Below are 27003 nucleotides of genomic sequence, written 5' to 3' on the forward strand. Positions count from 1 at the left end.
TTAATCATTTTTAGTTCTAAATATTTTGGTGTTTGCAGCGGCCATTTCAGTTTGCTATATCTAATAACTGCTGGACACAGTAATATTTCAGGATTGGAATGAGGTTTATTGTACTAACAGAAAATGTGCAATATGCATTAAACCAAAATTTGACCAGTGCAAAAGTATGGGCACCTCAACAGAAAAGTGACATTAATATTTAGTAGATCCTCCTTTTGCAAAGATAACAGCCTCTAGTCGCTTCCTGTAGCTTTTAATCAGTTCCTGGATCCTGGATGAAGGGATTTTGGACCATTCCTCTTTACAAAACAATTCAAGTTCAGTTAAGTTTGATGGTCGCCGAGCATGGACAGCCCGCTTCAAATCATCCCACAGATGTTCAATGATATTCAGGTCTGGGGACTGGGATGGCCATTCCAGAACATTGTACTTGTTCCTCTGCATGAATGCCTGAGGATTTGGAGTGGTGTTTTGGATCATTGTCTTGCTGAAATATCTATCCCCGGCGTAACTTCAACTTCGTCACTGATTCTTGAACATTATTCTCAAGAATCTGCAAGAATCTGCTGATACTGAGTGGAATCCATGCGACCCTCAAATTTAACAAGATCCCCGGTGCCGGCATTGGCCACACAGCCCCAAAGCATGATGGAACTTCCACCAAATTTTACAGTGGGTAGCAAGTGTTTTTCTTGGAATGCTGTTTTTTTTTGGACGCCATGCATAACGCCTTTTTGTATGACCAAACAACTCAATCTTTGTTTCAACAGTCCACAGGCTTGTCCAAATGTGCTTTTGCAGACCTCAGGCGACTCTATTTGTGGCGTGCTTGCAGAAACGGCTTCTTTCTCATCACTCTCCCATACAGCTTCTCCTTGTGCAAAGTGTGCTGTATTGTTGACCGATGCACAGTGACACCATCTGCAGCAAGATGATGCTGCAGCTCTTTGGAGGTGGTCTGTGGATTGTCCTTGACTGTTCTCACTATTCTTCTTCTCTGCCTTTCTGATATTTTTCTTGGCCTGCCACTTCTGGGCTTAACAAGAACTGTCCCTGTGGTCTTCCATTTCCTTACTATGTTCCTCACAGTTGAAACTGACAGGTTAAATCTCTGAGACAACTTTTTGTATCCTTCCCCTGAACAACTATGTTGAACAATCTTTGTTTTCAGATCATTTGAGAGTGGGCTGTCCATGCTCGGTGACCATCAAACTTAACTGAACTTGAATTGTTTTGTAGAAAGAAATGGTCCAAAATACCTTCATCCAGGATCCAGGAACTGATTAAAAGCTACAGGAAGCGACTAGAGGCTGTTATCTCTGCAAAAGGAGGATCCACTAAATATTAATGTCACTTTTCTGTTGAGGTGCCCATACTTTTGCACCGGTCAAATTTTGGTTTAATGCATATTGCACATTTTCTGTTAGTACAATAAACCTCATTTCAATCCTGAAATATTACTGTGTCCATCAGTTATTAGATATATCAAACTGAAATGGCTGCTGCAAACACCAAAATATTTAGAACTAAAAATGATTAAAATTAATAGGGGTGCCCAAACTTTTTCATAGGACTGTATAGCATTCTGCCAATCATCGCTGGTTCTGCCTCGAACCTTAAACTTCGAACAGCTAGTAGTGTTCGATCGAGTACGAGTATTTCGAATACCGTAGTATTCGATCGAACACTACTCACTCATCTCTAGTAAAGAACCCTTCTTCCCCTGACAGCATTGTACTGTCATCCCTCTTCCAAAGCATTGTACTGTCAGAGAGGGCGTTCTTTACCACCCAGTGATGATGCTGAGCATTAAACCCCATCCTTCTGATGGTGCAGGTATATCGGTGCCGAAACTAACGAAACCAATATCTCTGACATCCGGGAGCATACTGTCAAAGTAGTTTTCCAGCGGTATATAAAACCACCAGTGCCAGAGGACGTTAAAGGTCCCCATTAAGTTACTAGCATGAGCTGCACAGTGGAACAAATGGACCAGCCACTGTACCTTTGTGAACAATAAAGAGGATGCAGTGTTCACATAAGCACCACAACCTCTTCAATTTTCATATACTACTAGAGGGAGGACCCGGCTTCGCACGGGTATATTACATTTTTTGTTTGTGTAGTGGCCCCATAAGAATTGTCCAATTTTGCACTGATGTATTTTGTATGTTGTTTCTGTGTATGTCCATAAGCGTCATGTGATTATGTGTATCTTATTTTGGATGTCAGTGAAAAACCTGTGATCAGTTGTTATGGATAAAGCTGTATCTAATCCTTCCCCGTGTAGTACTGTGTTTAGATGCAAGTATCCAATCCTTGTTGGTGTAGTACTTTGTGCAGATGCACATATCTAATCCTCCCCATGTGGTATTGTGTGAAGAGGCGGATATCTAATCCTCCAGTAAGTGAAACTGTGTGCAGACGCGCATATCTAATGACTCTGGTGTGTGGTACTGTGTGTAGACGCGCGTATCTAATACTCTGGCATGTGGTACTGTGTGCAGATGCGCGTATCTAATCCTCCCCCATGTGGAACTGTGTGCTGAGACGCGTATCTAATTCTCTGGCATGTGGTACTGTATGCAGAGGTCTGTATCTAATCCTCCAAAGTGTGGTACTGTGTTCAGATGCACATATCTAATCCTCCCCTGTGTGGTATTGTGTGAAGAAGCGCGTATCTAATTTTACGGCATGTGGAACTGTGTGTAGACGCGCGTATCTAATCCTACAGCATGTGGTACTGTATGCAGACATGTGTATCTAATCCTATGGTGTGTACAACTGTTTGAAGATGCGTGTATTTATTCCTCTGGTGTGTGGATCTGTAAGCAGACGCATGTATCTAATCCTACGGCATGTGGTACTGTGTGCAGACCTGCTTATCTAATCCTCTGGTGTGTGGAACTGTGTGCAGATGCACGTATCCAATCCTCTGGCATGTGGTATTGTGTGCAGACGCATGTATCCAATCCCTCGGCGTATGGTACTGTGTGCAGACGCGCGTATCTAATCTTCCAGCGTGTGAAACTGTGTGCAGACGCACGTATCTAATACTACGGCATGTGGTACAGTGTGTAGATGTGCGTATCTAATCCTACGGCATGTGGTACTGTGTGCAGACGCATGTATCCAATCCCCCGGCGTATGGTACTGTGTGCAGACGCGCGTATTTAATCTTCCGGCGTGTGAAACTGTGTGCAGACGCACGTATCTAATCCTACGGCATGTGGTACAGTGTGTAGACGCGCGTATCTAATCCTACGGCATGTGGTACTGTGTGCAGACGCATGTATCCAATCCCCCGGCGTATGGTACTGTGCAGACGCGCGTATTTAATCTTCCGGCGTGTGAAACTGTGTGCAGACGCACGTATCTAATCCTACGGCATGTGGTACTGTGTGCAGATGCGCATATCTAATCCTTCCCCGTGTGATACTGTGTGTAGAAACGCGTATCTTATCCTCTGGCGGTGGTACTATGTGAAGACATGCGTATCTAATCCTCCAGCGTGTTGAACTGTGTGCAAATGTGCGTATCTAATCCTCCCCCATGTGGTACTTAGAGCAGACACACGTATCTAATCCTTCAGCGTGTGTAACTGTGTGCAGACGCGCACATCTAACCCTCGGTTGTGTGGTACTGTGTGCAGATGCACGTATCTAATCCTCCCCTGTGTGGTATTGTGTGAAGAGGCGCGTATCTAATCCTACGGTATGTGGAACTTTGTGTAGACGTGGGTATCTAATCCTACGGCATGTGGTACTGTGTGCAGACGCGCATATCTAATCCTTCGGCGTGTGGAACTATGTGTAGACGCACGTATCTAATCCTCTGGAGTGTGGAACTGTGTGTAGACGCGTGTATCAAATCCTTCAGTGTGTGGAACTGTGTGCAGAAGTGCATATTTAATCCTCTGGTGTGTGGGACTGTGTGCAAACGCGTGTATCTAATCCTCTGGCGTGTGGTACTATGTGCAGATGCGCATATTTAATCCTCCCTTGTGTGGTATTGTGTGAAGAGGCACGTATCTAATCCTATGGCGTGTGTAACTGTGTGTAGACGCGCGTATCCAATCCCCCGGCATGTGGTACTGTGTGCAGATGCGTGTATCTAATCCTATGGCATGTGGTACTGTGTGCAGACGCGTGTATCTAATCCTATGTGTGCACGTATCTAATCCTCCCGTGTGGTATTGTGTGAAGAGGCGCGTATCTAATCCTACGGTATGTGGAACTTTGTGTAGACGTGGGTATCTAATCCTACAGCATGTGGTACTGTGTGCAGACGCGCGTATCTAATCCTATGGAATTTGGTACTGTGTGCAGATGCGTGTATCTAATCCTATGGCATGTGGTACTGTGTGCAGACGCGTGTATCTAATCCTATGTGTGCACGTATCTAATCCTCCCCTGTGTGGTATTGTGTGAAGAGGCACGTATCTAATCCTACGGCGTGTGGAACTGTGTGTAGACGTGCGTATCCAATCCCCCGGCATGTGGTACTGTGTGCAGATGCGTGTATCTAATCCTATGGCATGTGGTACTGTGTGCAGACGCGTGTATCTAATCCTCCCCCGTGTGATACTGTGTGCTGAGACGCATATCTAATTCTCTGGCTTGTGGTACTGTGTGCAGAGGCATGTATCTAATCCTCCAAAGTGTGGTACTGTGTGCACACACACGTATCTAATCCTCCCCTGTGTGGTATTGTGTGAAGAGGCGCGTATCTAATCCTTCGGCGTGTGGAACTATGTGTAGACGCGCGTATCTAATCCTCTGGAGTGTGGAACTGTGTGTAGACGCGTGTATCAAATCCTTCAGTGTGTGGAACTGTGTGCAGAAGTGCATATTTAATTCTCTGGTGTGTGGGACTGTGTGCAGACGCGTGTATCTAATCCTCTGGCGTGTGATACTGTGTGCTGATCTGTGTATCTAATCCTCTGATGCGTGTATCTCAGTTTGGATATCAGTGTTGTATTGTGCATGTGGAGTGACCGTGTGTATTGCAGTTGGAATATGAGTGAAAGTCTTGCAGGTTTGTATTGGCTAAAGGGGGGGGCACTGTGTTTGGAATGCTGTATCTCAGCAACGGTACGTCCGAGCGAGTTGGAGTCTCGTCTTAAACCTTCCCGGATATCTGAAGTATCTCTGTACCAAATTTGGTGAAGATCGGTCAAGTCGTTTGGTTCGCATTAGAGAACAGACAGACAGACACAGTCAAGAATTCATTTTTATAATATAGAGAGATATAGCAACTAGAGATGAGCGTAAAGATGAGGTTCGGCCCTCCAGTTTGTTTTGTACTGATCTTGTTCAGATAGAACTGTAAGTGCTATTATTATATTCTGGAATCTCATCCCAGTGTACAATAAGTGGAGGCCCAGGGGAGGTCAGGAAAAATAAACACTTTCACTCACCATCCCTTACCTCCCCTGGGCATCTTTGTGGTAAGCAGCAACGCCGATGTCCTCTTCAGGCCTCTTCCGGCCTCCGTTTGATGGAGACCCTGGAGTATAATAGTGTTTTGTGGGTGGCTATCTCAAAACTTTTAGTAAACTTGGTTCAAATCTGGTTCTAAACTAATCAGCTTTCCAATCTCATGAGCCATCACAATATTACTCAGCTTCCGTGTCAGGGCTGCACAGAGACTTTTTGTCAGGAGCTGAGCAGTCGCCATAACTGCTGTTTATGTCTGCTGTTTTATACAGCAGAGACCCAGCGCTATTGCCCACAATCAATGCCTCTACTTATCGTGGGCATTAAAGTCTCTGATGCTTTGGTTAAAGATGACTGAGGCACCGTTTTTCAAGCGGCACACAGGTGCCGCCATTTTGGTGCTGCTCTATGCAGCCTGCAATAGAAGTGTCAATATTTTGAAGTGCATTGCATTAGTGATCAGATCCCCTGGTGTTCAAGACCCTTTTTAAAAAAAATTTAAAAATTCAAATCACTCCCCTTTCCCTAGAACACTTTTTCTCTAATTTCACCCATTTCTGATTTTTTTTTTTCCAGCATCCCAGTACACTGTGCAGAATAATAAATGGTACCATTATGATGTACAATTTGTCCTGCAAGCAATAAGCTCTCATATGGTGCTGTTAATGGAATAATAAAAAAAACAGATATGGAGTTTGGAAGGTGGGGAGTCATAAATTAAAATTGAAAATGAAAAATGTCACCGGTGGGAAGGGGTTAATGTATTTTAGAATATCATATGATTTTGATATATATAGATTAAAAGAAAAAAAAAAACTTGAATATCTCTTTAAGTCATGGAGAAATGTTTTAATACCATGTAACAGATTCACTAAAACTGTCTAAAAGCAAAAATATTTTGGTTGCCAATAGCAACCAATCACAACACAACTTTCATTTTTTATTCTGTTCCGGAAAAATTGAAGCTGCATTGTGATTGGTTGCTAATGGCAATTCAGTTTAATAAATCTTCCCCGTGTGTTTATATGCAATAGTAGGAATTCTCAGGTGATGGGGCTGCATAGGCTTTGTTATAAGCCTATGCAGGTGCCATTAACTCCTTCACACTCAGCACCATACTATTACATTGCACTGTGCATATAGTTAACACATAGTGTTGCAATAGTATGGCACTGTGCCTACTACATGGCTACATGGCTTCTGGATCCAGGCTGTATTAGCTGGGACCCAAGACTAGCTGCTGGAGTCACAAAATACTCTGGTTTAGGCAGCTTAAAGGGGCTCTATCATTGGGAAAAGTCATTTTTAACTAATCACATCCTTGCATAGCCTTTAGAACGGCTATATCACACCTACCTTTAGTATGTAAATTGCCTCAGCATCTGGATGTTCAGGGGCAAGTGTGCCCCCTATTATCCCCTTGGGGATCCTTGCAATGAGATTGCAGAATCTGTGAGGTATGCTATGGTGACCTGAAGGCCAATCAACAACCTCTTAACTACCTTTCCCTACAACACATAGGATAGAACGAGGGATGGAATGTGCAACGCACTGTGTCTGCCACTGCAAATTTAGCCCCACAAACTTCTACTTTGACTCCACCTATTCCCATCCATTTCTTTGCGTCCCCACACAGTATATTGCTTTTACAGTCACCCTAATGTGATATTCCCCCACATTATTATGTCCTCCTACTGGTGCCCCCAAAGTTTAATATCCTCCTAAAGCTGCCACCAGTTTAATGTCCATTTTCATCTGCCCCCACAGTATAATGCCCCCCTTTCATCTGCCCCCACAGTATAACATCCCCCTTACATCTTCCCCACAGTATAATGTCCCCTTTCATTTGCCCCCAGTATCTCATTTTAGCTGTCCCACAGTTTAATGTTCCTCTTTCATATGCCCCCACAGTATAATGCCCCCCTTATATCTTCCCCACAGTATAATGTCCCCTTTTTATCTGCCCACATAATATAATGTCCCTCTTTCATCTGCCCCCACAGTATAATGTCCCTATTTCATCTGCTACTACCGTTTATTGTCCCCTCTATCTACCCCCAGTTTAGTATCCCCCTCTCCAGCTGCACAGTTGAAACCTAGCCCCTATCCCTGCTGATCTTCTCTGCAGTCTCTGCTGCCGGAGTCTTCAAGGAGCTGCTGGCGCAATGTGAGAGATGCCATTACATTACACCTGCAGCTCTCAGAGTAGAGACAGGCTGAAAGGTAAAGTAGGGAGCATACGGCTCCTGCTTTACTATTCTAGTGTTCAAATAATCTCTGTCCAGAGAAGACACAGATGAGTTGAAACTTGGACATACCTCCCGCCGTCTGGAACAGGGAGAAAGGATTTGGAATCCAGGACGATTGGGAGGTATGGGTACTCTATGTACTACATGTATTAAAATACAGGAGAACACTATGTTCTTAATGGGTTAATGAGATTCAGTGGAGACATTTATGAAGACAGACTTCTTGAAAGTCACTCTTTATATACCCTGCATCACTGTTACGTGAATAACTTTTAGTATGTTCTACAAAAGGCAACCTGGATATAAAAAAAAAAAAAAAAAAAAAAAAAAAGAATCTGTGCAGCCGCCCGTCTGGAATGGGAAATTTATTTTCATCATTTAAGGTTTTTAACCAGCCTTGACAGAAAGTTTTTTGATCAATTTCAATAATGTGCTGAGGTTTCTGCTATTATATTCCTATTTATTTTACAATTGGATGCATCTTGGAATATATTGTATCAATAAAACTGTTTAACTATTAAATTAAAAAAGTGACTTTGTAATAAAATCCTCATGCACTCTTTTGTAGATCTTGGAAATCCCTCAATAATCGTGGTCATGGCTGTATCCAGGATAACTAATCTGTAATGTAATTGTATTTCCTTTATTTACATTTTACAAAACCTCTCTATGTTTATCAAATGTCACAAACATTTGATATTACAAATAAATTGAATTTGCTTATAATAAGCTAAGTAACATGAGAAATTGAGCTCACGTGTCTAAATACCTGTCCATGTCCTCTGTTTTTACATATAGTATATAATGATAATCTAAGTACTATAACCCCAATCATGTATCAACATAATATTTGACAACAATCTCATATTAAAAGTAGAAAAAAATATTTATTTTAATACACATTCATTTCTTATTAAATTTAAGGATTGTAATGTAGGTTTACTGCATCTTAATCCTTTTACTTATCAGTTCTCAGAAGATTTTGGAAGTATTTTTCTTATTTTGTTCTGTTGCCAAATAGAATAAATTTGGAATATATCCCAGTCCATGTATCCTTTTACTCTAATGTACAGCATATGTTGTCTCAAGAGCACCATCTAGTGCCTGTCTATATTCAGCATGCTAAATTCAGTACCAAGCCAAGCGACAGCTAAACAATGAATAAAAATTATATTTTGGTAATATTCAGGGGTTTTTTTGTAATAAAGCACCATTCATAAATATAGATTTTTCTTTACTAAAAGAATGAATTATTATGAGATGTCTGTTGTTGGGTTAAAGGCGTTGTCCAGCTTCCTGCCCGCATCATTCAGTTGTGAAGGACCAGAAACAGATAGCTCTCTATCCTGTGTAGTGACTGATGTCAATGGGAGCAGAGTTGAAGTATTTACGCCTGACTGCTATACAGGCAACAGAGCTAACTGCTTATGGCCCCTGCATTGTCGGAAGCAGCTCCATATAAAAATTAAATAGTTAACAAAATCCTTAACACCTTACTAGCACAGCCATTATCAGCTGTCTTCCAAAAGCCACAACTTTTTTCATTTTTCTTGTTACAGAGCCATATACTGGCTATTTTTGTTATCATTTTTGTTAGGCAAATTGTATTTCACAATGGTACCATTTAATAATACATGTAATTTACTGAGAAGGCCCCCCCCCCCCAAAAAAAAAAAAAAAATGCAGTGGAATTAGAGAGAAATTGCATTTACACCATTTTATTAATCTTTACTTTAAAGGTGTCCACCTTATAAAAATAATTTATTTATTTATTTTTTTTTTATTATAATTCAGGCATTATTGGCCATGCCTAATGTGTTAGGGGCGTTCACACTACCGTCTGTGTCCGACAGGTAGTGTCCGCTCCTAGTGTCCGTTCAAAATCTGGCACGGACATTAGGAGCGGACACTAGCTGTGTCCGTTACACCTGTCTTTTATTGAAATGGCGATCGGGTGCGTTCATTTGCACTCCGTGCCCTTCTTTCACTGTCTGCAAGTAAAGATGTCCGACTTTTCAAGCAGACAGAAAAACCCTACATGTTGGGTTTTTCTGTCCACTTGAAAAGTCGGACATCTTTACATGCGGACAGTGAAGGAAGGGCACGGAGTGCAAAAGAACGTACCCGATCGCCATTTAAATAAATGACAGGTGTCACGGACACAGCTAGTGTCCGCTCCTAATGTCTGTGCCAGATTTTGAACGGACACTAGGAGCGGATACTACCTGTCGGACACAGACGGTAGTGTGAACGCCCCCTAACTAATAATGATGGTAGATTACAACGTTTCGAAGCTCCTGGCTTCTTCTTCAGGTATATCTGAAGGCTGCATATTTATGTACAAGAGGGACACATAAGAATAGAATTCTAGGAGGGAGGGTAGAAGAAGGTTATTGGTTATACAACTAAACAATTCATCAGTTTGTAATGTTCTTATCTCACATGGGTTCATGGCATCCTACAGAAATCACTGAACTGAGACAGCCAGCCATAAAAACACTCTGAACTGATAAGAGCATTACAAACTGATGAATTGTTTAGTTGTATAACCAATAACCTTCTTCTACCCTCCCTCATAGAATTCTATTCCTATGTGTCCCTCTTGTACATAAATATGCAGCCTTCATAAATTGTTTCAGTAATTGTTCAACTTAAATGGTCAGTAACTTGTCATTCAATGGGTGAAGACCAGTCAGGAGGGCTAAACAAAGATCAATGTTCTAATACATATTACCATATTTAGCTTCACATTAGCTAGCAGGTTAATACTTATTGGATGAAAAAGGCTGGCAGATCACTTCCTTCCTTACAGAGATTTTATTTTTTATTTATATATTTAGCACATTCTGTTTTATGTGGGTTGACATAAAAGGGTGTTTTGTTGCAAATCATATGTATACACTGACAGGCATGATGAGATGCTCTAGTAATACTCTATATACACATACATGATCACATACTGTAGTAATACTGTAAATACAATACACTCATGGTGAAGAGGTAATGTTCTTCCCTAGTATTTAACTGAATACCAGGGACCTCATAGTGGATTGGATGAATCACATAACTAAGGCTAACAGTTCATTCCATGGGATGTATTTCTATGGGCTAATCCATGGGCTGGTTAAACAATACAAGAGAAGTAGGTTTCCAAATATTAACCACTTGTACTGTAGATTAGAAAATTGCATAATTTCTTATTCTCTAAATAAAATATAAAAGGAAACCTCCCCCCCCCCCCCCATTTTCTTAGAAATAACTTATGACTTATAAATGAGTTTCAGACCTTCCATATACTTTATTATGACATACAGTATGGGTATGATACCATAGGTCCTAAGCTTATAATATTACTAAATACTATGGCCGCTACTGAACTTTGCAACGTATAACAAACCAGGCCTGAGACCATACCGGAATTAATTGACTTTATTGGCATGTTAGTTGTACAAACATTTTTTAAACATAGTCATTAAAAATGCTTTTGATGAAGCAGAATAATGTTACACCTGTATCAGGGTGCAGTATTCACAGAAAATGTCAAAAAGGCCCAGCTTGTCACTAAGAGCTCCAAGACAACAGCCAGACTTCACCGCTAAGAGGACTGAAAAAGTAGGTGACAGGCAGTAATGCATTACATAAATGCTGTGGTCAGCTAGTGTGAGTCAGTACACAAGTTTCATGCACAGATATTCTGCTATGACTATAATAATACCCCATGCCCCATGATAATAGCAAAAACTGAACAGTTAAGTTATTGGATTGACCTGGAAATTGAATTCTGGTTGAGCGATAAAGTAAGGGCTCATGCACAATACCTACAGTTAGTATGGGGCTGTAATATGGTACCCACAGAGTTTCTTCATTTCCCTCTGGTTTCACATGGATGGCATACACATCTTATTTTAATTTTTTTTGTCTTCAATGCTGTATGACAAAGTTTTCTCCATTTTAACCATTGTTAGTAGAGAATATCTCCATAGCGTTTTGGAAGTACAATACAGCATCTGACTGCTCAGTAGTTTGGTGCTGCATGTGCCTCTATACATGTTCAAAGAGGACTTAGAATAGTCTTTATGCCATTTTAGGCACATCTGAAAATTTTGCAGAATAGATGACTAGAAACAATCAGGTTGTTGCAAAAGGTTGAATATATTTCAAGTGAGAAGGAATGTAGTAATACTGTGGGCTTGATACATAATAAGAGAAAGCCAAATGCACATGGCAGGTAGCCTGGGATGCTCAGAGGGACAGTGACAGACAAGAGCCTCTTTGCCATATTTGGCTTATTTTGCGTAATGATACCACATAAGTATGTCCCCCTACCCCCGAATAAACATGTCATCGTATAGTTTTACATCAAATTATTTTCTTAAAATGCTTACAAACCTCAGTTGGCAATTCCAGTTTTATCAGAAATAACTGGAGATCTCCAAAACACTGAATACTTTTCAGAAATGTATACAAAATCTCTCTAAAAGGCAGCATTCACAAACTACAATTCTCAAAACTGGTTTTTAAAGCTTATGAAAAATTGTTGAAAGCGCTTAAGTTGCATAAGAAAATAAGGAAAAGTGCTAGTGTTTCATATAGCAGCACTGGCCGCATTGTCTTATCCTATTTCACAGCTTACCTTTTTGAAAGGGGAACATTTTCAAAGAGGGACCCCCAAAATAGCACCAGTTAATTCATGAATATGGCTGGCTGAAAAGGTGATGTTTTTCCACATAAATTCATGTGCCAAATCATAAAAATGTCACATGCAGTAGATAGTAAGATAGCACCTTATTAGGGAATTGTAAGAGGGAAGGATTTCTCAGGATCCTCATCTTTTAGCCAAGAGTAGCTACAAAGAGCATCTCTAAATTTACAATTACATATACAACCCTATAAGGCCTTATCAGAACTATCACAACTACTCTTCATTGGGACTCCCACTTTGAACTTTAATCATTTAATAATCACACACTGTTCATACTTGATATTGTTTTATATGTCCTTGTTGTGTAACCCTAGACTTCAGGTTGCTGTTCGCTGTAGAAGATGTGACAGAGGATGGAGGTATATGCAATCTCCTTCAAAAGGTCCACTGCTAGTAAGCTATTGTATTAATGTATACCATGCTTTATAACGTTTGTTGCGGTTTTATACTGTTAATACTGTAGTTTTCATGCTTAATGCTGGTTCCTAAGGTGTTAATCGGCCATTCCTATACTACTTTGTAAATGGTAGTAGCCCCTGCCGTTTCTAGAAGATTGGTAGAGTTAGTGAGGGTCTAGGCTAGTTTTCAGTTAGTCTAGAGTTAGCTGCAGTTTAGGGTAGTAGTTTGTTGGAGAGCACCTTCACTTCTCTAGGTAAGACCACAAAAGGCATTCCAATGCCACTGAACCCCAACATCTGCAGTCTTTTGTAACTGAATATCTCCACTGTGGCATTTGTAAGGAAACCTGTTATCCATGGCCAAAACATGCCCTGAATTTCCCCAATAATTGCTGGAAATCAGACCAGGTTCCTGGAGCTGCCCCAGATCAACATGAAGTAAAGGGACAGGGGCACAGAGGAGGTAGTAAAGAGACTTAGTGCCACTTCTGTTTGTAGAGAGCCCAAAAGTGTGGGTGCTGCTTGTTGCAAGTGAACTATACCTCCATGTAACTCATTGACTGGATGAGGTCTATTAAGTAAATTGTGCATTTGCAGGCAGTAGCATTGCCTGGTCAACTGCTGCTGTATCTACTAAGTCAATTTTGCAACCACCATCAAGGGCCTCCTCCACCATATTCACAATGCTAGTCAGCATTCTGGGTTTATACTACACTGCAGGCCACGGATTTCAGTTAGGCCCGGCCCATATCTGCATTCGGTATTCCGTTCAGGGGGTCCCCAAGCGGACTTCCTGAATGGAATACTGAACGCATTAAAAAGGGGTGAGCAATGAAAGCACATGGACCCCATAGACTATAATGGGGTCAGTGTGTTTTCCGCATTGTGTCCGCACAAGTCATGCGGAGAGGAAAGTAGTTCTTGAAGTACTTTTCTCTCCACATGAAGTGTGCAGACACCGTGCGGAAAACACACGGACCCCATAATAGTCTATGGGGTCCATGTGCTATCACTGCTCACTGCTTTTTAATGCGTTTGGTATTCCATTCGGGGGGTCCCCAAGCGGACTTCCCGAACGGAATACAAACGCAGATGTGAACCAGGCCTTAATATAGCATTCATTCACTCATGTATTCACAATATTATTATTCTATGACTAGAGATAGCATGCCCAAATCATGATAAGTAACAGGAGCATAGTAAACTTATATTGTTTATAAAGTTAAGTGCTTTCTTGGCTAAAAATATTGCTGACCTATCCTAAGCTAATCTGTCTAATTGATGTCCTATTCTCATGATAGATCACCAATATTTTTATCTTTATCTCACAAAATTCTTTTAAAGGGGTTCTATCACCTAAATTCAGCAATATGCGATAGACATAAATGAGTAGCAGGGCCGGAATAGCCTTTTTAAAGGCTATTCAGCAATATGTCTATCGCATATTGCTGAATTTAGGTGATAGAGCCATTGGGCACAGGCAGTTCCATATACTGCTGGAAAGCCAACAGTGCGCTGAATTCAGCGCACTATCGGCTTTCCTGATCTGTGCCCCGGGTAAAACGCTATCGGTCCTGGTACCGTAGCTCTTTACAGTCAGAAGGGCGTTTCTGACAGTCAGTCAGGAACGTCCTTCTCCATAGCAGTGCCAACAGCGCTGTACAGTGTGAGCGGGGAGGAACGCCCCCTCCCCTCCTGATAATACTCGTCTATGAACGAGCACTGTGAGCAGTGGCTTTCCAGCAGTATATGGAACTGCCTGTGCTCAATCTGATGAAAGGTCCTCTAACTATATTCTTATTACGCATTGGGCAACAACATTGCTAAGGAGAAATACTAGTACTTCTGCTGAGCAAGGATATAAAGCTAAATCTACTATTCATAAAGGTAAGCTCGCATTGTGCAAGGAAAATCTTAAGATATTGAGAACATTATAAATATTTTAGCTTTTATTTATCTTACACTAATCACAAATTATTGCTTTCTTCTCCATTCATGGCTAAACTAAATTCACAGTTCTGTTGATCTCCTGTTACACATGGATCAACCCAAGTCAGACAGAAATGTCAATGTAAACCTTGCTAGATCTGATAGCGGAAAATTCTGATTTCAATGGGTTCTGCTAGCTTTTTTTCCGCAAGTGGAATTTATGAAAAGGTGTACATAGCCTTTAAGTAACTGTACTAATAAATTGGTAACATGATCGGGATTGTGGAGATGAGCAATTGCTTCAAGAATTTCGTTAAGTGTTTTAACCTTCAAAAGAGGACAGTTGTCATCTACCTGAATCTAAGGCCCCACGTAGTGAGCCGCAGCAGAAAAGTCCATGGCAGGAACTCATTGCAGTGCTTTTCACAGAAAGTCTGCAAAGTTTTCCTATTATACCTATACGGAAACCGCCTGCGTCTCCTTAAGTATAACTGACTTGCTGCGATTTACAAAAATACAACAATTTTTGAAATTGCAACATTTGCATTACCAATATTTTTCTGCAATATGTGGATAGGATTAGCCAGAATCCCATCCATTTTGCAGGTACTGTAAAAATTTCTGCCACAGTGTTTATGCAATGTGGGGCCCCTGGCTAAGGTTAGGTTCATATGGAGGAGCTGGAAGCTGATTTTTAGGCTGCTACAACCTCAAAATAAGATCCAAATTCCAGCTGGAATCTGCCTCTCAATGTTTTTAATGAGAAGCATGATAGATGCTTGGTTTTTTTAGCACACAGAAAAAATACCCTGCTCGATCTTGCCGCTGTTTCCGCAGCGGATTCAGTGCAGAACTTATGGGGTGAGGCAAGTGCAACCCTGGGCCAAACAGGCTACTTGCACTAATCCTCAAGCAAACTCATGCAATGATAAAACGCTGGCCAGTATTTCCAGAGGAAGCAAGGAAGAAGATGGCTTCAAATTCCTGCCCTAATAAGGATTTTTGCCTTCTTCTGGATGAACAATGCAGAACAATAGGTTGAACTGGATGGCTGCAAGTATTTTTTCACCTTTAGTATATAACACAGAAATATAACAGTCAGAACAATAAATAGCTAAACAGTAACTCTCCATTTGTTTTGCTTGCAAAACAATAAAATGTTAAATGGCTTCTCTGCTATATTTGCTATATAACTATATATAAGCAATAATGATGTACATTGAGATAACATTATAGAATAAAAAACTGGTTCTAAAAAGTGTAGGGTTAATCATAATACTATAAAAGTAGCTTTGTTTAAAATGATAGTCTAGCCAAAGACAGTAAAAGCTTAGCACCCATGTAAACACAAATATAACTATTAATAAAACTGGCACCCATAAAATCAAACATTTAATGTGAGAATATGCCGTCCTTTCACCAAATAAGATATAATAGAAATAAAAGCGTTGCATTTCCACTTCTAAGTTCAGGTACATATGTATGGTATCTATTCATTAAAGAACCGAACTACTAAAGAAAATCCAGACATGATCTATATGTAAAATGTGCCAGAGCTTTGCACCATTAGGACAGAGCACCTAGGGAACACAGAGCCTGTTGCTACTGCAAAAGGTATAAATATGCACAGACATAGGCACCTTGAAAACTAGACTAATAAACAAAAATGTATGGCCACTCACAAAGTGTCTATCTACAAGATCATGTCAGTGGAACAGGGAGTATTGCGTCTCCAAAAGCGAATATTTAAAATCCTAAACTCTACTTCATAAATATATGATAGCTCATATTGCAGCACAATCGCCATATGAATCAGTCGTGCAAAATATGTAAACTAGTTTTAAACATTGCTGGATTCTATGCGTACTACATCATGCCGAGTAGACTGGTGAGCAGTGGGATTGAAGGTGTGCACAATACTGGAAGCAGTGGTCACAAAGGCTCACAAGAGTTTGTCCACTGGCCTATTTCACAATATGCAGACTGAATGCACTATGTACAAAATACGGAATATAATGTAGATTCGGAAGGAATCCTGTGCTGAATTAATGTTTCTACGTCTGTGTGATGTGAGTTGTGCAGACATGTTGTGCCATATTGTAGTGATGTTAATATGGCATTGTGTTATTATGGCGCACTAGACTGTGTAGAAATGCTGTGCTGCTGCAGTCCACAGTCATTCAGGGCCTCTCCTTAAACTTGAACACAGTAATGCCACAGCTGCAGCCACTGCCAGCAGGAGGAGTGGGTTCCAAAGAGCAGCCTGGGAAAAGAAACAAAGAATGGGACATAAGAAGAAAACAGTAAAATGAAATAGATCAACAGATTTTCTGTTGCTGTAAGACTGCATTAATGTATCTGCATATCTAGATTACTCCTACTACAAATTTTATAATGCGAGCTGTATAAGATTAAGGCCCCACGTATCAAAGCGCTGCAAAAAAAAAAAAAAAAAGCGGCAGAAATACATAGCGCTTTTTCATAGCAGCGTTTCTATAGGTATAACTGACATGCTGTGAATTTAACACAGCTTTTCTGCTGCTGATTTTTCTCTGTCATATGTGGATGGGATTAGGCAAACCACGTTGCAGGTACTGTAAAAACGCTGGATTTTCATAACACAGGGCTCTAGCCTAAATCTGTATACAGTCCCTTCAAGGGCTAGCTGCGGGTAGTTGCACCCCTTCTAGGGTTAGCTGCAACAGTGTCAATGCGACTAACAAATATAGGTTCACTACAAGACGTTGCAGTACAACAATATTGCAGTTTTCAATACACTTAGTGTGTGTGAAGAAATAAAGCCTGGGACTTCATCTGCTACTTTACAAGTATTGTACCTTTAAATGGGAGCAATGCATTCACAGCAGAGCAGGCTTAAAGCCCAAATATACAGAGTTTCTGTTAACAAGTCAGAGGGTCAGCACAGAAGTGGAGGAGAAAAACTGAATATTTAGCTTGAGGCTAAGGCCCCACGTAGCGTAGCACAGCAAAAAAGGGTTATGGGGAAAAATATGCGGTGGCAACACATCAAACCATTGTGTTTACACAATGTGGGGCCCCAGCCTAAAGGGGCTTTCCGGTCTTATATGACTGATGACCTAGGTCATCAATATCGGATCAACAGGGGTCCAACATCCTGGACCCCTGCTGATCACCTTTTTGAAGTGAAAGCAGTGTTCCCTGAGTGCTGTGTCCACTTCACATATGATGTCATGTTCCTTGTTTACGTGGTCTACAAGTGACTGGGGCCGAGGTGCAAAGCCAAGCACAGCCGTTATATAATGTATAACACTGTGCATGGTATTTAGTGAAGAGACTGCAGCACCCTAATGCTGAGGCCCCTTCAAACAACTAATTAGCTGGGGGTCAGAGGTGATTGCCCCCCGCCCCCCCCATCACATACTACCGACCTATCCAAAAGATAGCGAACCTCTGTTTTAGAGCCGGAAAACCCCTATAATGGAAACATTAAAGAGAATTTGTTGCCAGAAAATTACCTATTGTTTAAATCACATTTTTATCACAAAAATATTTTTTAAGAATTTTTGATGATTATGTTTTTACATTTTCCACATTGATATCTATATTTTAAAAAATTCTAAAGATGTTGCAGTGCCAACTTTTGTCACAACCCTTAAAACATTCAATAACTTCCTGTTTTCTCTTGAACAATAGTCCCTAAATAGTCTGGGGAAGACCCTATTTACTTGTATGGAAGTGTTTTCTAGGCATGCTCTGAGGCCTGGGCTTGGCTCATTTTGTCACTAGGGGACTAGATAAATTGTAAAATCCTCTATTGTGGCAGGTGGAGTCTGTGTCTTATCTACATATACAAGATAGCTGTGGTCAATCATCAATGTTCTGATAAGTAAGAGGACCTCTGCAAAAAAAAAAAATCTACAGAAAACACAGTCTCAGCATAGTATATGGCCTAGTGAAAAAAAAGTCTAAACTGCAGGGTTTTTACTTTTTTTTATTTTTTTTTTATTTATTTTTAAGATAGATAATAACATGGAAAAATGTTGAAAGTCTCACCAGAAATTCTTTATCTCTTTCCTGACATCAGCCATATCAGTAGCTCAGGAGTTGCCGCCATATTTAAATACTTGACATCTGCTATTTCTGCCAAGAGAATCACCCACACTGCCTGCAATCAGTGCCCTGACCAAGGCCACCATTATGGGGTGGATCACTTGCCCCCAGAATGAGGTCCTGGGATCAGCGATCTGTTGCCATAACAGCTGGGAGCCTATTGAAGGCTCCCAGGATCATCTTTGACAGGCTTCTCTATGGAATGTTGCCACCCATATTGTAATCAGCGATTAGACCCCTTAGGCTGCATTCACTACATTTTTTTTTTTTGTTTAATTTTTAACTTTATCTACCACTTTTACACCCCCTGTGGCTGCATTCACACTGAGTAACGCTGGCGTTTTTTGTGCTTATTTTTGCACATAGTGCCGCGTATACGCCGCGTTTGCGCCGTTCAACGCCACCGCAAAATAGCGCGGCGCAAATGCGGCGCTATGTGCAAAAAATAAGCACAAAAAACGCCAGCGTTACTCAGTGTGAATGCAGCCACAGGGGGTGTAAAAGTGGTAGATAAAGTTAAAAATTAAACAAAAAAAAAAAATACAAAAGAATTACAAATTTAAATCACCATCCCTTTAAAAGTAGATTTAAAAAAGTGAAACACATACACATTAGGTATCTCTGTGTCCAAAATGCCGAGTCTACAAGCTTATGAAAATATACTGTAAATGGCAAATAAAACTTGTAAAAAAATGTATTTATTTTTTTTAAAGTAGTTTTCTGGCAAATTCCCTTTAAACGAAACATTTTATATCTTGCACAGTATAACCCTTGGTACTAGTAATACATTCTGGGAACAACATAGAAAGGAGCAAAGGATGGAAATGACTGATTTTTAAATGATTTTGCTTATTCAAAAATTAGCAAGATAAATATAATATCGGATAATATCCAGAGCAGGACATGCTGTCACAAAAGGATCAAACGTACACAGAGCCATCACCAAGAGAGACAAATGAGGCATATTTACTGGTCAGTGTGTAAACATATTGTAACCTGTACCATACTTCCCAACATGTAGCATGCAGTTTAGATTAAGCAGCTCTGATACTGAGTTGTATGCAGAAAGTAGAGTTCTTATATAAGACATACACTGGGTCTTGACCAGATCCTCCTTTTCTTCAGTTCCAATAGAAATTTTCAGATAAACAACTCCATTCTCTAGAGGGTTTTTCATTTCACTATATTCAAGTGCTTTTATCTTAGCATCATTTTTTCCCATAAATATAGAGAGATTTGTCCAGGATCTCATTTTTCCAATCACCTTCTCCATAAAATGTTCTTAAATACCCAGTAAACTCCAAATATCCTTTACAACTATAGCATGGAAGAATTGGGACAGAAAAGCTGTGACAGATGCTACTGCTCCATTCAGTCTCTAGTGGAGCTACATAATCAAGATCAAACATGTGGTACCTTGCCTATGGGAATCCTTTAAAGGGATTCTATCATTAAAAAAAAAACAACTAATTTTAAGCTAAAAGTTCTCTTACCTTTATCTTCAAGGTCCGAGCCACCGATTTGAAATTGATCTTTATGCTAATTGTGCTCAGAAAGCATAGGGGCATTTCCCCTACGTTCAGAAAGTACAGCTGGTCATCCAACCAGTGCTGCCATTCTTCTGCTCCATCCATCCTCTTACAGGAGACCACTGCAAAATGGCCGATGAAACAGCTGACTGCGCATGTCCGTTGGCCATTTTGTGGTGGTCTCTTGTAGGAGACCACCACAAAATGGCAACAGAACATGCACAGTTGGCTGATCCAGTAGCCATTTTGCAGTGGTCTCCTGTAAGAAGACAAGGATTATGACCAACGGAGCAGAAGAAATGGCAGTGCTGGATGGATGACAAGCTTTGCTCAGAGAACGCAGGGGAAACTGCCCTCTATGCTTTGTGACCACAATTAGCATAAAGAAGAAAATTAAAAACCTGTTGCATGGAACTTCAAGATAAAGGTAAGAGATGAATAGCCTTCATAAAAGGCTATTCTTACATGGTTTTATTTAAATCAAGTTTATTAATGATAAAATCCCTTTAAAGGATTCCCAAATAATGCCACTAAACAATACTAGAAGAAGGAGAGCTGGTTGGTTCTGTGTTTTAAATTAGTATATGTGTAGAGTATACTTTCAAGTGTAATGTTCCTATCGTTCAACTTTTTATTGGCAACCTCTAGATGATAAACTTAAGCCCCTTGGCTTAAAAACTTAAAAATACTTCTTTGCTTGAAGTAAAGAAAACCTGTGCCAACTCAGGTAGACTCAGGCTAGGCTCATACTTGCGCTTGGATTCCATTTGAGGATTTTTCTCTCAGTATTTTTTGGGTGGAAACCAGGCAGGAAAACGGTGGACCCCAGTATACTCTATAGTCCCCAATTGGACCCGAAGAACAAAAACCCAGGCACAGGTGTGATCCTAGTATCATTATACTTTTCCTTAATTGTAGATTTCAGGTATAATTTTTTCAGAGATTTTGTTGTACATGATAATAAATATGGTCAATGGCTTGCCCCCATTACCCCCTTACTACCTTTTTGGAAAGTTGAAAGGATGGCAGTTGTGACTTTTTTGATGCAACTTAACACATGGTTTGAGACACTTTTTTTTTTTTTTTACACCAAAAATTGACTTACAGCAACAATAAATCTCCATTGTCTTACTAGAGGATGAAAATGGCTCCAGTCAAATACTCCAAGAAGTTGTGATATGGTTTTACCTCACACGTTCTTCACTGTTATTCAAACACCCTGAACATAGTCTCAAATTCTTAAGGTGAAGATGCAGTGCCTTGCAATGAGGTCTTCATTTATTGTGCTGGCTGGGGTCCAGGAGGTTGGAGCTACACTGATCAAACATTGATGTCTCGTCTTAGGGCTCTTTAACAATACGGCACATGCCTTCATAAGATATCTTTAGTTTCTTGGCAGGCTGATGTCTCAAGACACTCATATACTGATAACATTCAGAAGGAAGTTCTTGTCACAAATTCTAATTTTCTAATTAACCCCATTATTTTCAGCTATGTTAATGGGGTTTTATAATACTGTATAAGCAATGCCACCCCTGCTACCTCTTGTGTCACCCCCTCTACCTCATAGATTGTAAGCTCTCTTGAGCAGGGCTCTCAGTCCCATTGTCTGAAATTAAGTTCTTTGTTATGTATCAGTCTGTATCTGAACCCTACAAATTGTACAGTGCTGCGGAATATGTTGGCGCTATATAAATAAAATGTATTATTATTTATTATTATTATTAATTATTATTATTAACCCCTTCCCTCTGTAGTAATTTTTCAATTTTCATTATTGCTTCCATAGGCCATAACTTTTTTTTAGTTTTCAATTCACAAAGCCATATCTGGGCTTAATTTCTGAAGGACAAATTGTACTTTACAACGTTACCAGTTAACATTCTGTATCATACTAAGAAGGTGGAAAAAAAAATTCAGTATGGAGTGGAATTAGAGAAAAACTGCATTTGTGCAGGGGTTAGTTTTTACAGCATTGTTCTTCTTAAAAGCCCAGATTCTAGATCTAAATAAGCAACTCAACACTTCATGTAATTGATAACGTGTAGAGGAGTTTGCTACTCACTACAGAAACTAAATAGGGTAGGTGGGGATGAAGGTAGAACACCCCAATAAGGTTGCCAAGATGGTTAATGAGAGGAAAGTCAGTTCAGGGGTAGCAGAGCTGCAGCAGGCCTCTACTTCTAGCAGCCAGGGGAATTTCTGCTCCAGTAAATAGTAATATTACCCTCTTTAGCCTAAATTTGAAATAAAGATATTTAAACAAAAACAAACATTATACATCCCCATGTCCAGAAATACCCAGTCTACAAACTTCTAAAAAGATACAGTGAATGCCATACTGGGGAAAAAAATTGCAAGTGCCAAATTGTTGGGGTTTTCACCATTTTGAATCCCAGAAAAAATTTAATGTACAATGATCAAAACATCAGACGTTTCCCAAAATGGTATTACTGAAAAGTACATATGGCCCTGAAAAGACGACACCTTATACATCCCCATACACAGAAATATAAAAAAAAGTTAGGGGGCTGTCAGAATATCGCGACTCCAAAAATAGGGTTGAAACAAAAAAAATAAAGAAATAAATAAATTTAGACTATATACATTTAGTATCCATGGAATCAAACCAACCAATTGAATACAGGTGACATGCCATTTTGGCTGCATTGCATACAACATAAAAATTAAGTTCATTACAAAGTTGCACAAACACAGTTTTTCCTCCAATTCCACCTCATTCTAATTTTTTCCCCCAAGCTTCCCAGTACTTTGTATGGAATATTACAAATTAATGATGGAAAACACAGCACAACATTGGCAAGATGCTACATAAAGGCAATTAGTTCACAGGACAGGAAGGGTAATACTGCGTTTATAGAGATGAGGACTTGACGGGCTTGGAGTAATCTGGGGTCAGTCTGATGGAGGGGGGTGAAGTGTGTATAAATACTTAAGGAATCTCCTGATTAGAAGTGCCCTCACACCACCAGAGACTGCCACATTTCCATGCCTTTGTGTACAATGTTGTCAGTTTTGTGCTGTCTTCTCAGTCATTCATTGGATATGCCTTAAGAAGAAGGCCCTGTTATTTGAAAGTTTGCAAATATAATTTTTCTAGTTAGCCAATTAATGAATCATACCTACATTACTTTTGTCTTTTTAACACAAAAGTACAAATATTGCATTTTTTTCTAATTAATAGTCTGCATCTACACTGTATGGATATAGTGGTTATGGACCCGTATCTTCATCCAACCACATCTACAATGTTACTATGGAACAATAAGCTGCTAAATGCTATATATTTAAAATTTCTGACACCTGACCGAATATGTAACATACTGTACATAATATGATATTACAACTGTAAGTGCCCTTTTACTTTTATAGCCATATAAAATGAGTTAATTTTTTTTAACTAAATGGAAAATCTCACTTTCATCTTCTGATGTGTTCTATTGTGAATACAATATGGTTACTACAAATTTCTATATTGTTACATTCTTGTTTTCTTCACATTTTACACAATTAATTTGAAATTGGGATTGTATAAAATATCATTTATATTGAATAATATTTGTTCATTTGCTTGCATTTTAGCTTGAACAGAGCTTTACATGAGCTTTTAATAAAAGATTTTTGACATGTATGTCTATCATTGTCCATAAATAAGACAGTTTGAGTAAATGTGGTACTGTAAAGTATGAGAATAGTAAATAGCTGACAGAGTGGCAGGAAGACCTCTACAATGTACAGTATTACTGACCTCCATCTATGACCAATGAAACACTGACAATGAGAAAGAATACAAAACATTTACTTACACCCAGAAATTATACAGAATTAAAACAGATAGTCTCTTATGTTTGACAATATTTAAGAACATATTATTAAATTAATAAAATACAGGAAAGTGAATAAAAAGGGTTAAAATGAAAAGGGAGACAAGAGCTTGAAAGGACAGATGCGGCATCAGGCATGGAAGCAGAGGCAGCGAGATACTCCTAGCCGTGCAAAGCAAAGCATGCAGAGCACGAGGAGTCACATGGAAACCAGTACCTGATGTGCACTAGGACGTCTCAGCCCACCAGCACCAGAGTGTCCCCACTATAACAATAAGTCCTAGGAGGGGAAGGGAGAGAACAGGAGGGTCAGATCCAAAGGGGGCCTGAGAGACGAAGAGGAGGGAGATAAAAGCAGGAAAGAAAAGTAAGAAAAAGATAGATGAATGGGAAGATGTGGAAGAGAATCCAAGTTGTATTGAATGAGGATGTAGTGGAAACAGGCAAAATAACATATAAATGTGTTTCATTGCATATCATACAATAGATGGTTCCAGGTAGAAGAATGTAACATGTACAAAGAATAGACGGCGGTGATCGTAAGCATTCGTGTGATTGACCCGGTAAGAGAATTTAACATCACAAGAAAGTACGGAACAGGTATTGATGTATTTACATGTATTGAACACAATTGGTAATGGTGGATGGTATAGGTGAATTGATGATTATGCCATTTAATAGAGATTGTTTGAATATATTAATACAATAATGAAAAAAGGGGTTCCCCCATAAATAATAGAGAAAAGTTCGTAGATGGTAAATTCCAACGAGATATGAACACGAGTGGCATGAGGTACATGAGATTACAAAAAGTAAGGAAATATGATAATGGATGTAAATAAAGGAAAGTCAAGAACAGAGGGGAAAAATAGTAAGATTTATAAATAGTAAAGACGCAGCCAAAGCAATATGAGAAGAGAATGTAAAATAAAGAGAGTGAGATAGGAAAAAGGAAAGAAGAGAGAGAGAAAGAAATACATTGGTTACAAAGGTGTTAGCAGAAAGGTTAGTCTGCTCATATGTATAATTCTATCCAAATACGAGACCAGAATTCACTTCTTTCCATTAGAGGACAAATAATAATTACCAAAAAAACATTAATGTATAGGATATGTTGCTTTAGTGGTCACTGGAAGAAATTAATTCCTCTGTGGACTTTCTCCCTCTATTATACCTTTATGGATATAAATACCATAGATTTAAATGACATGCTATGATTTTCAAATACGCAAGCGTTTTTTTTTTTTGTTTTTTTTTTAAATCACCAAAATTTCACTGCAGATTTCATTGGGAAGAATTTTGTCTTTCAGCAATGATGAATATACTTTTGTAGACATCTTGCTCTGTTTCCTATAGATCACGGTGTGGGATCCACAGTCTTACACATTGATTTTCTCTTTTTCAAATATTTTTTATTATATGTGCATATCTTAAATATAGGCATAGGCCCCACATAGCGGTCTGCAGGAAAAGTGTACAGCGAGAAGAGCCATGGCAGTAATACATCTCGGTTTTTCCCACATCGTTGTTCACAGAATGTCAGCAGAGGTTTCCAATGTGGACTTTCTGCTTCCATTATAGCTATAGGAAAACTGCCAGCATGTCTATAGGTATAATTGACATGCTGCGATTTCCAAAATCACAACGGTTTTGGAAATCGCAGCATATCCGCTGTGTGAATTTGGGGATTTTATGCCATGTGGAGCCCAGACCTTTAAGAGTATTTTCACACAGATTTTAAAATTGTCAAATAATAAAATAGAAATTTAGAGCGTTATCCAAAGTTTGTTAGTTACACTTGAGATCACAATCATCTGTTCAACCAATTTTTTAAACCTGATAACATTGCTATTGACTGTGCATACTGGAAAAAAAGATAATTAATGTTATGTTTGCATCTGAATTTTGATTTCTGCTCTTCAAAAAAAAAAATAGGCAACAATAGATCCTGAAATAAACAGACACCAGGAGAGCCAGAGAGACCCCACACAAACCAGGACCTCAACTGCCAGACAGAAAAAGGCAGGCGTGCAGAACTATTTTCGTGATTTCTGATAGATCTGAACCAAATGGACACCGAGCACAGATGTAAAAGTAGCCTAATAATGTATAGCATGTCCTAGGGCTGAGCAATTAATAAAAATAACCAAAATCAAAAGTCAGCTGTTACATTTTTGTGAAGTTGCTGACCTTAATTATTACAATCTTATGCATCCATTCCATCCGGTCTCACACTGCCATTGGCTAAAAGGCTATGTCTAACTATAAGCCATCCAATCAGGATTGCTGATATGTGAATAACCAAAATTGTGTGTCATGACGGGGCATATAGGGGTGTGGGATATAAAAGGGGAGTGTCCTAAAATAATCATTTATTAATCGTAATTGAAGTCAAACTAATGGTGATTTGGGTCACCCAGCCCTAACATGTCCTAATATTTTGTGAAGCAAATTCATAAGAAACAACCAATATGGTTGTATTTTCCCTTATCCTTTCATCAAAAATGTGTCAAGGATGTGTAATACTTGGCTTGTAAAAGAAATGAAAATTATAGGAATTCACTTTCCTCACTGACCTGGTTGAAGAAAAACAACTTGTACAAGTGATAAGTGACAACTTTATCTATAGACCAGGACTAGCCTCACAACAAAAACCACACCACAAACATACAATCTGACAACTTTATTCAGAGTACAGAGATTAATACCAACAATCTGGAATCTGTTAAAAAAAAAAGTTAATTATAATAGAGATAAAAACAATTAAAAAAAAAAGAAGGCGAAAAGCAGCAGAGAAAGAAAAGGGTTTTGATTTTGTAAA

At 39.4% G+C, this 27003-nt stretch overlaps 1 protein-coding gene across 6 annotated transcripts in view; it reads right to left on the reverse strand.

The window, feature by feature from the left end:
* Positions 1-15722: 15722 nt before the first annotated feature.
* The window catches only part of CCDC136 (coiled-coil domain containing 136), a 65977-nt gene continuing 54696 nt past the window's right edge, over positions 15723-27003 (reverse strand). For 2 of the 6 annotated variants that reach the window (XM_075273904.1, XM_075273902.1), the window contains exon 9: positions 24253-24508. In XM_075273904.1, the coding sequence (XP_075130005.1) occupies positions 24410-24508 (99 nt within the window). In that variant the 3' untranslated portion in view covers positions 24253-24409. Of the gene's footprint in view, positions 16980-24252; positions 24509-27003 lie in introns of those variants that run through there. The other 4 variants (XM_075273908.1, XM_075273903.1, XM_075273906.1 and 1 more) reach the window with 4 other exon arrangements.

The sequence above is a fragment of the Leptodactylus fuscus genome, chromosome 5 (assembly GCF_031893055.1).
Source record: "Leptodactylus fuscus isolate aLepFus1 chromosome 5, aLepFus1.hap2, whole genome shotgun sequence".
Taxonomy (NCBI): Eukaryota; Metazoa; Chordata; class Amphibia; order Anura; family Leptodactylidae; genus Leptodactylus; species Leptodactylus fuscus.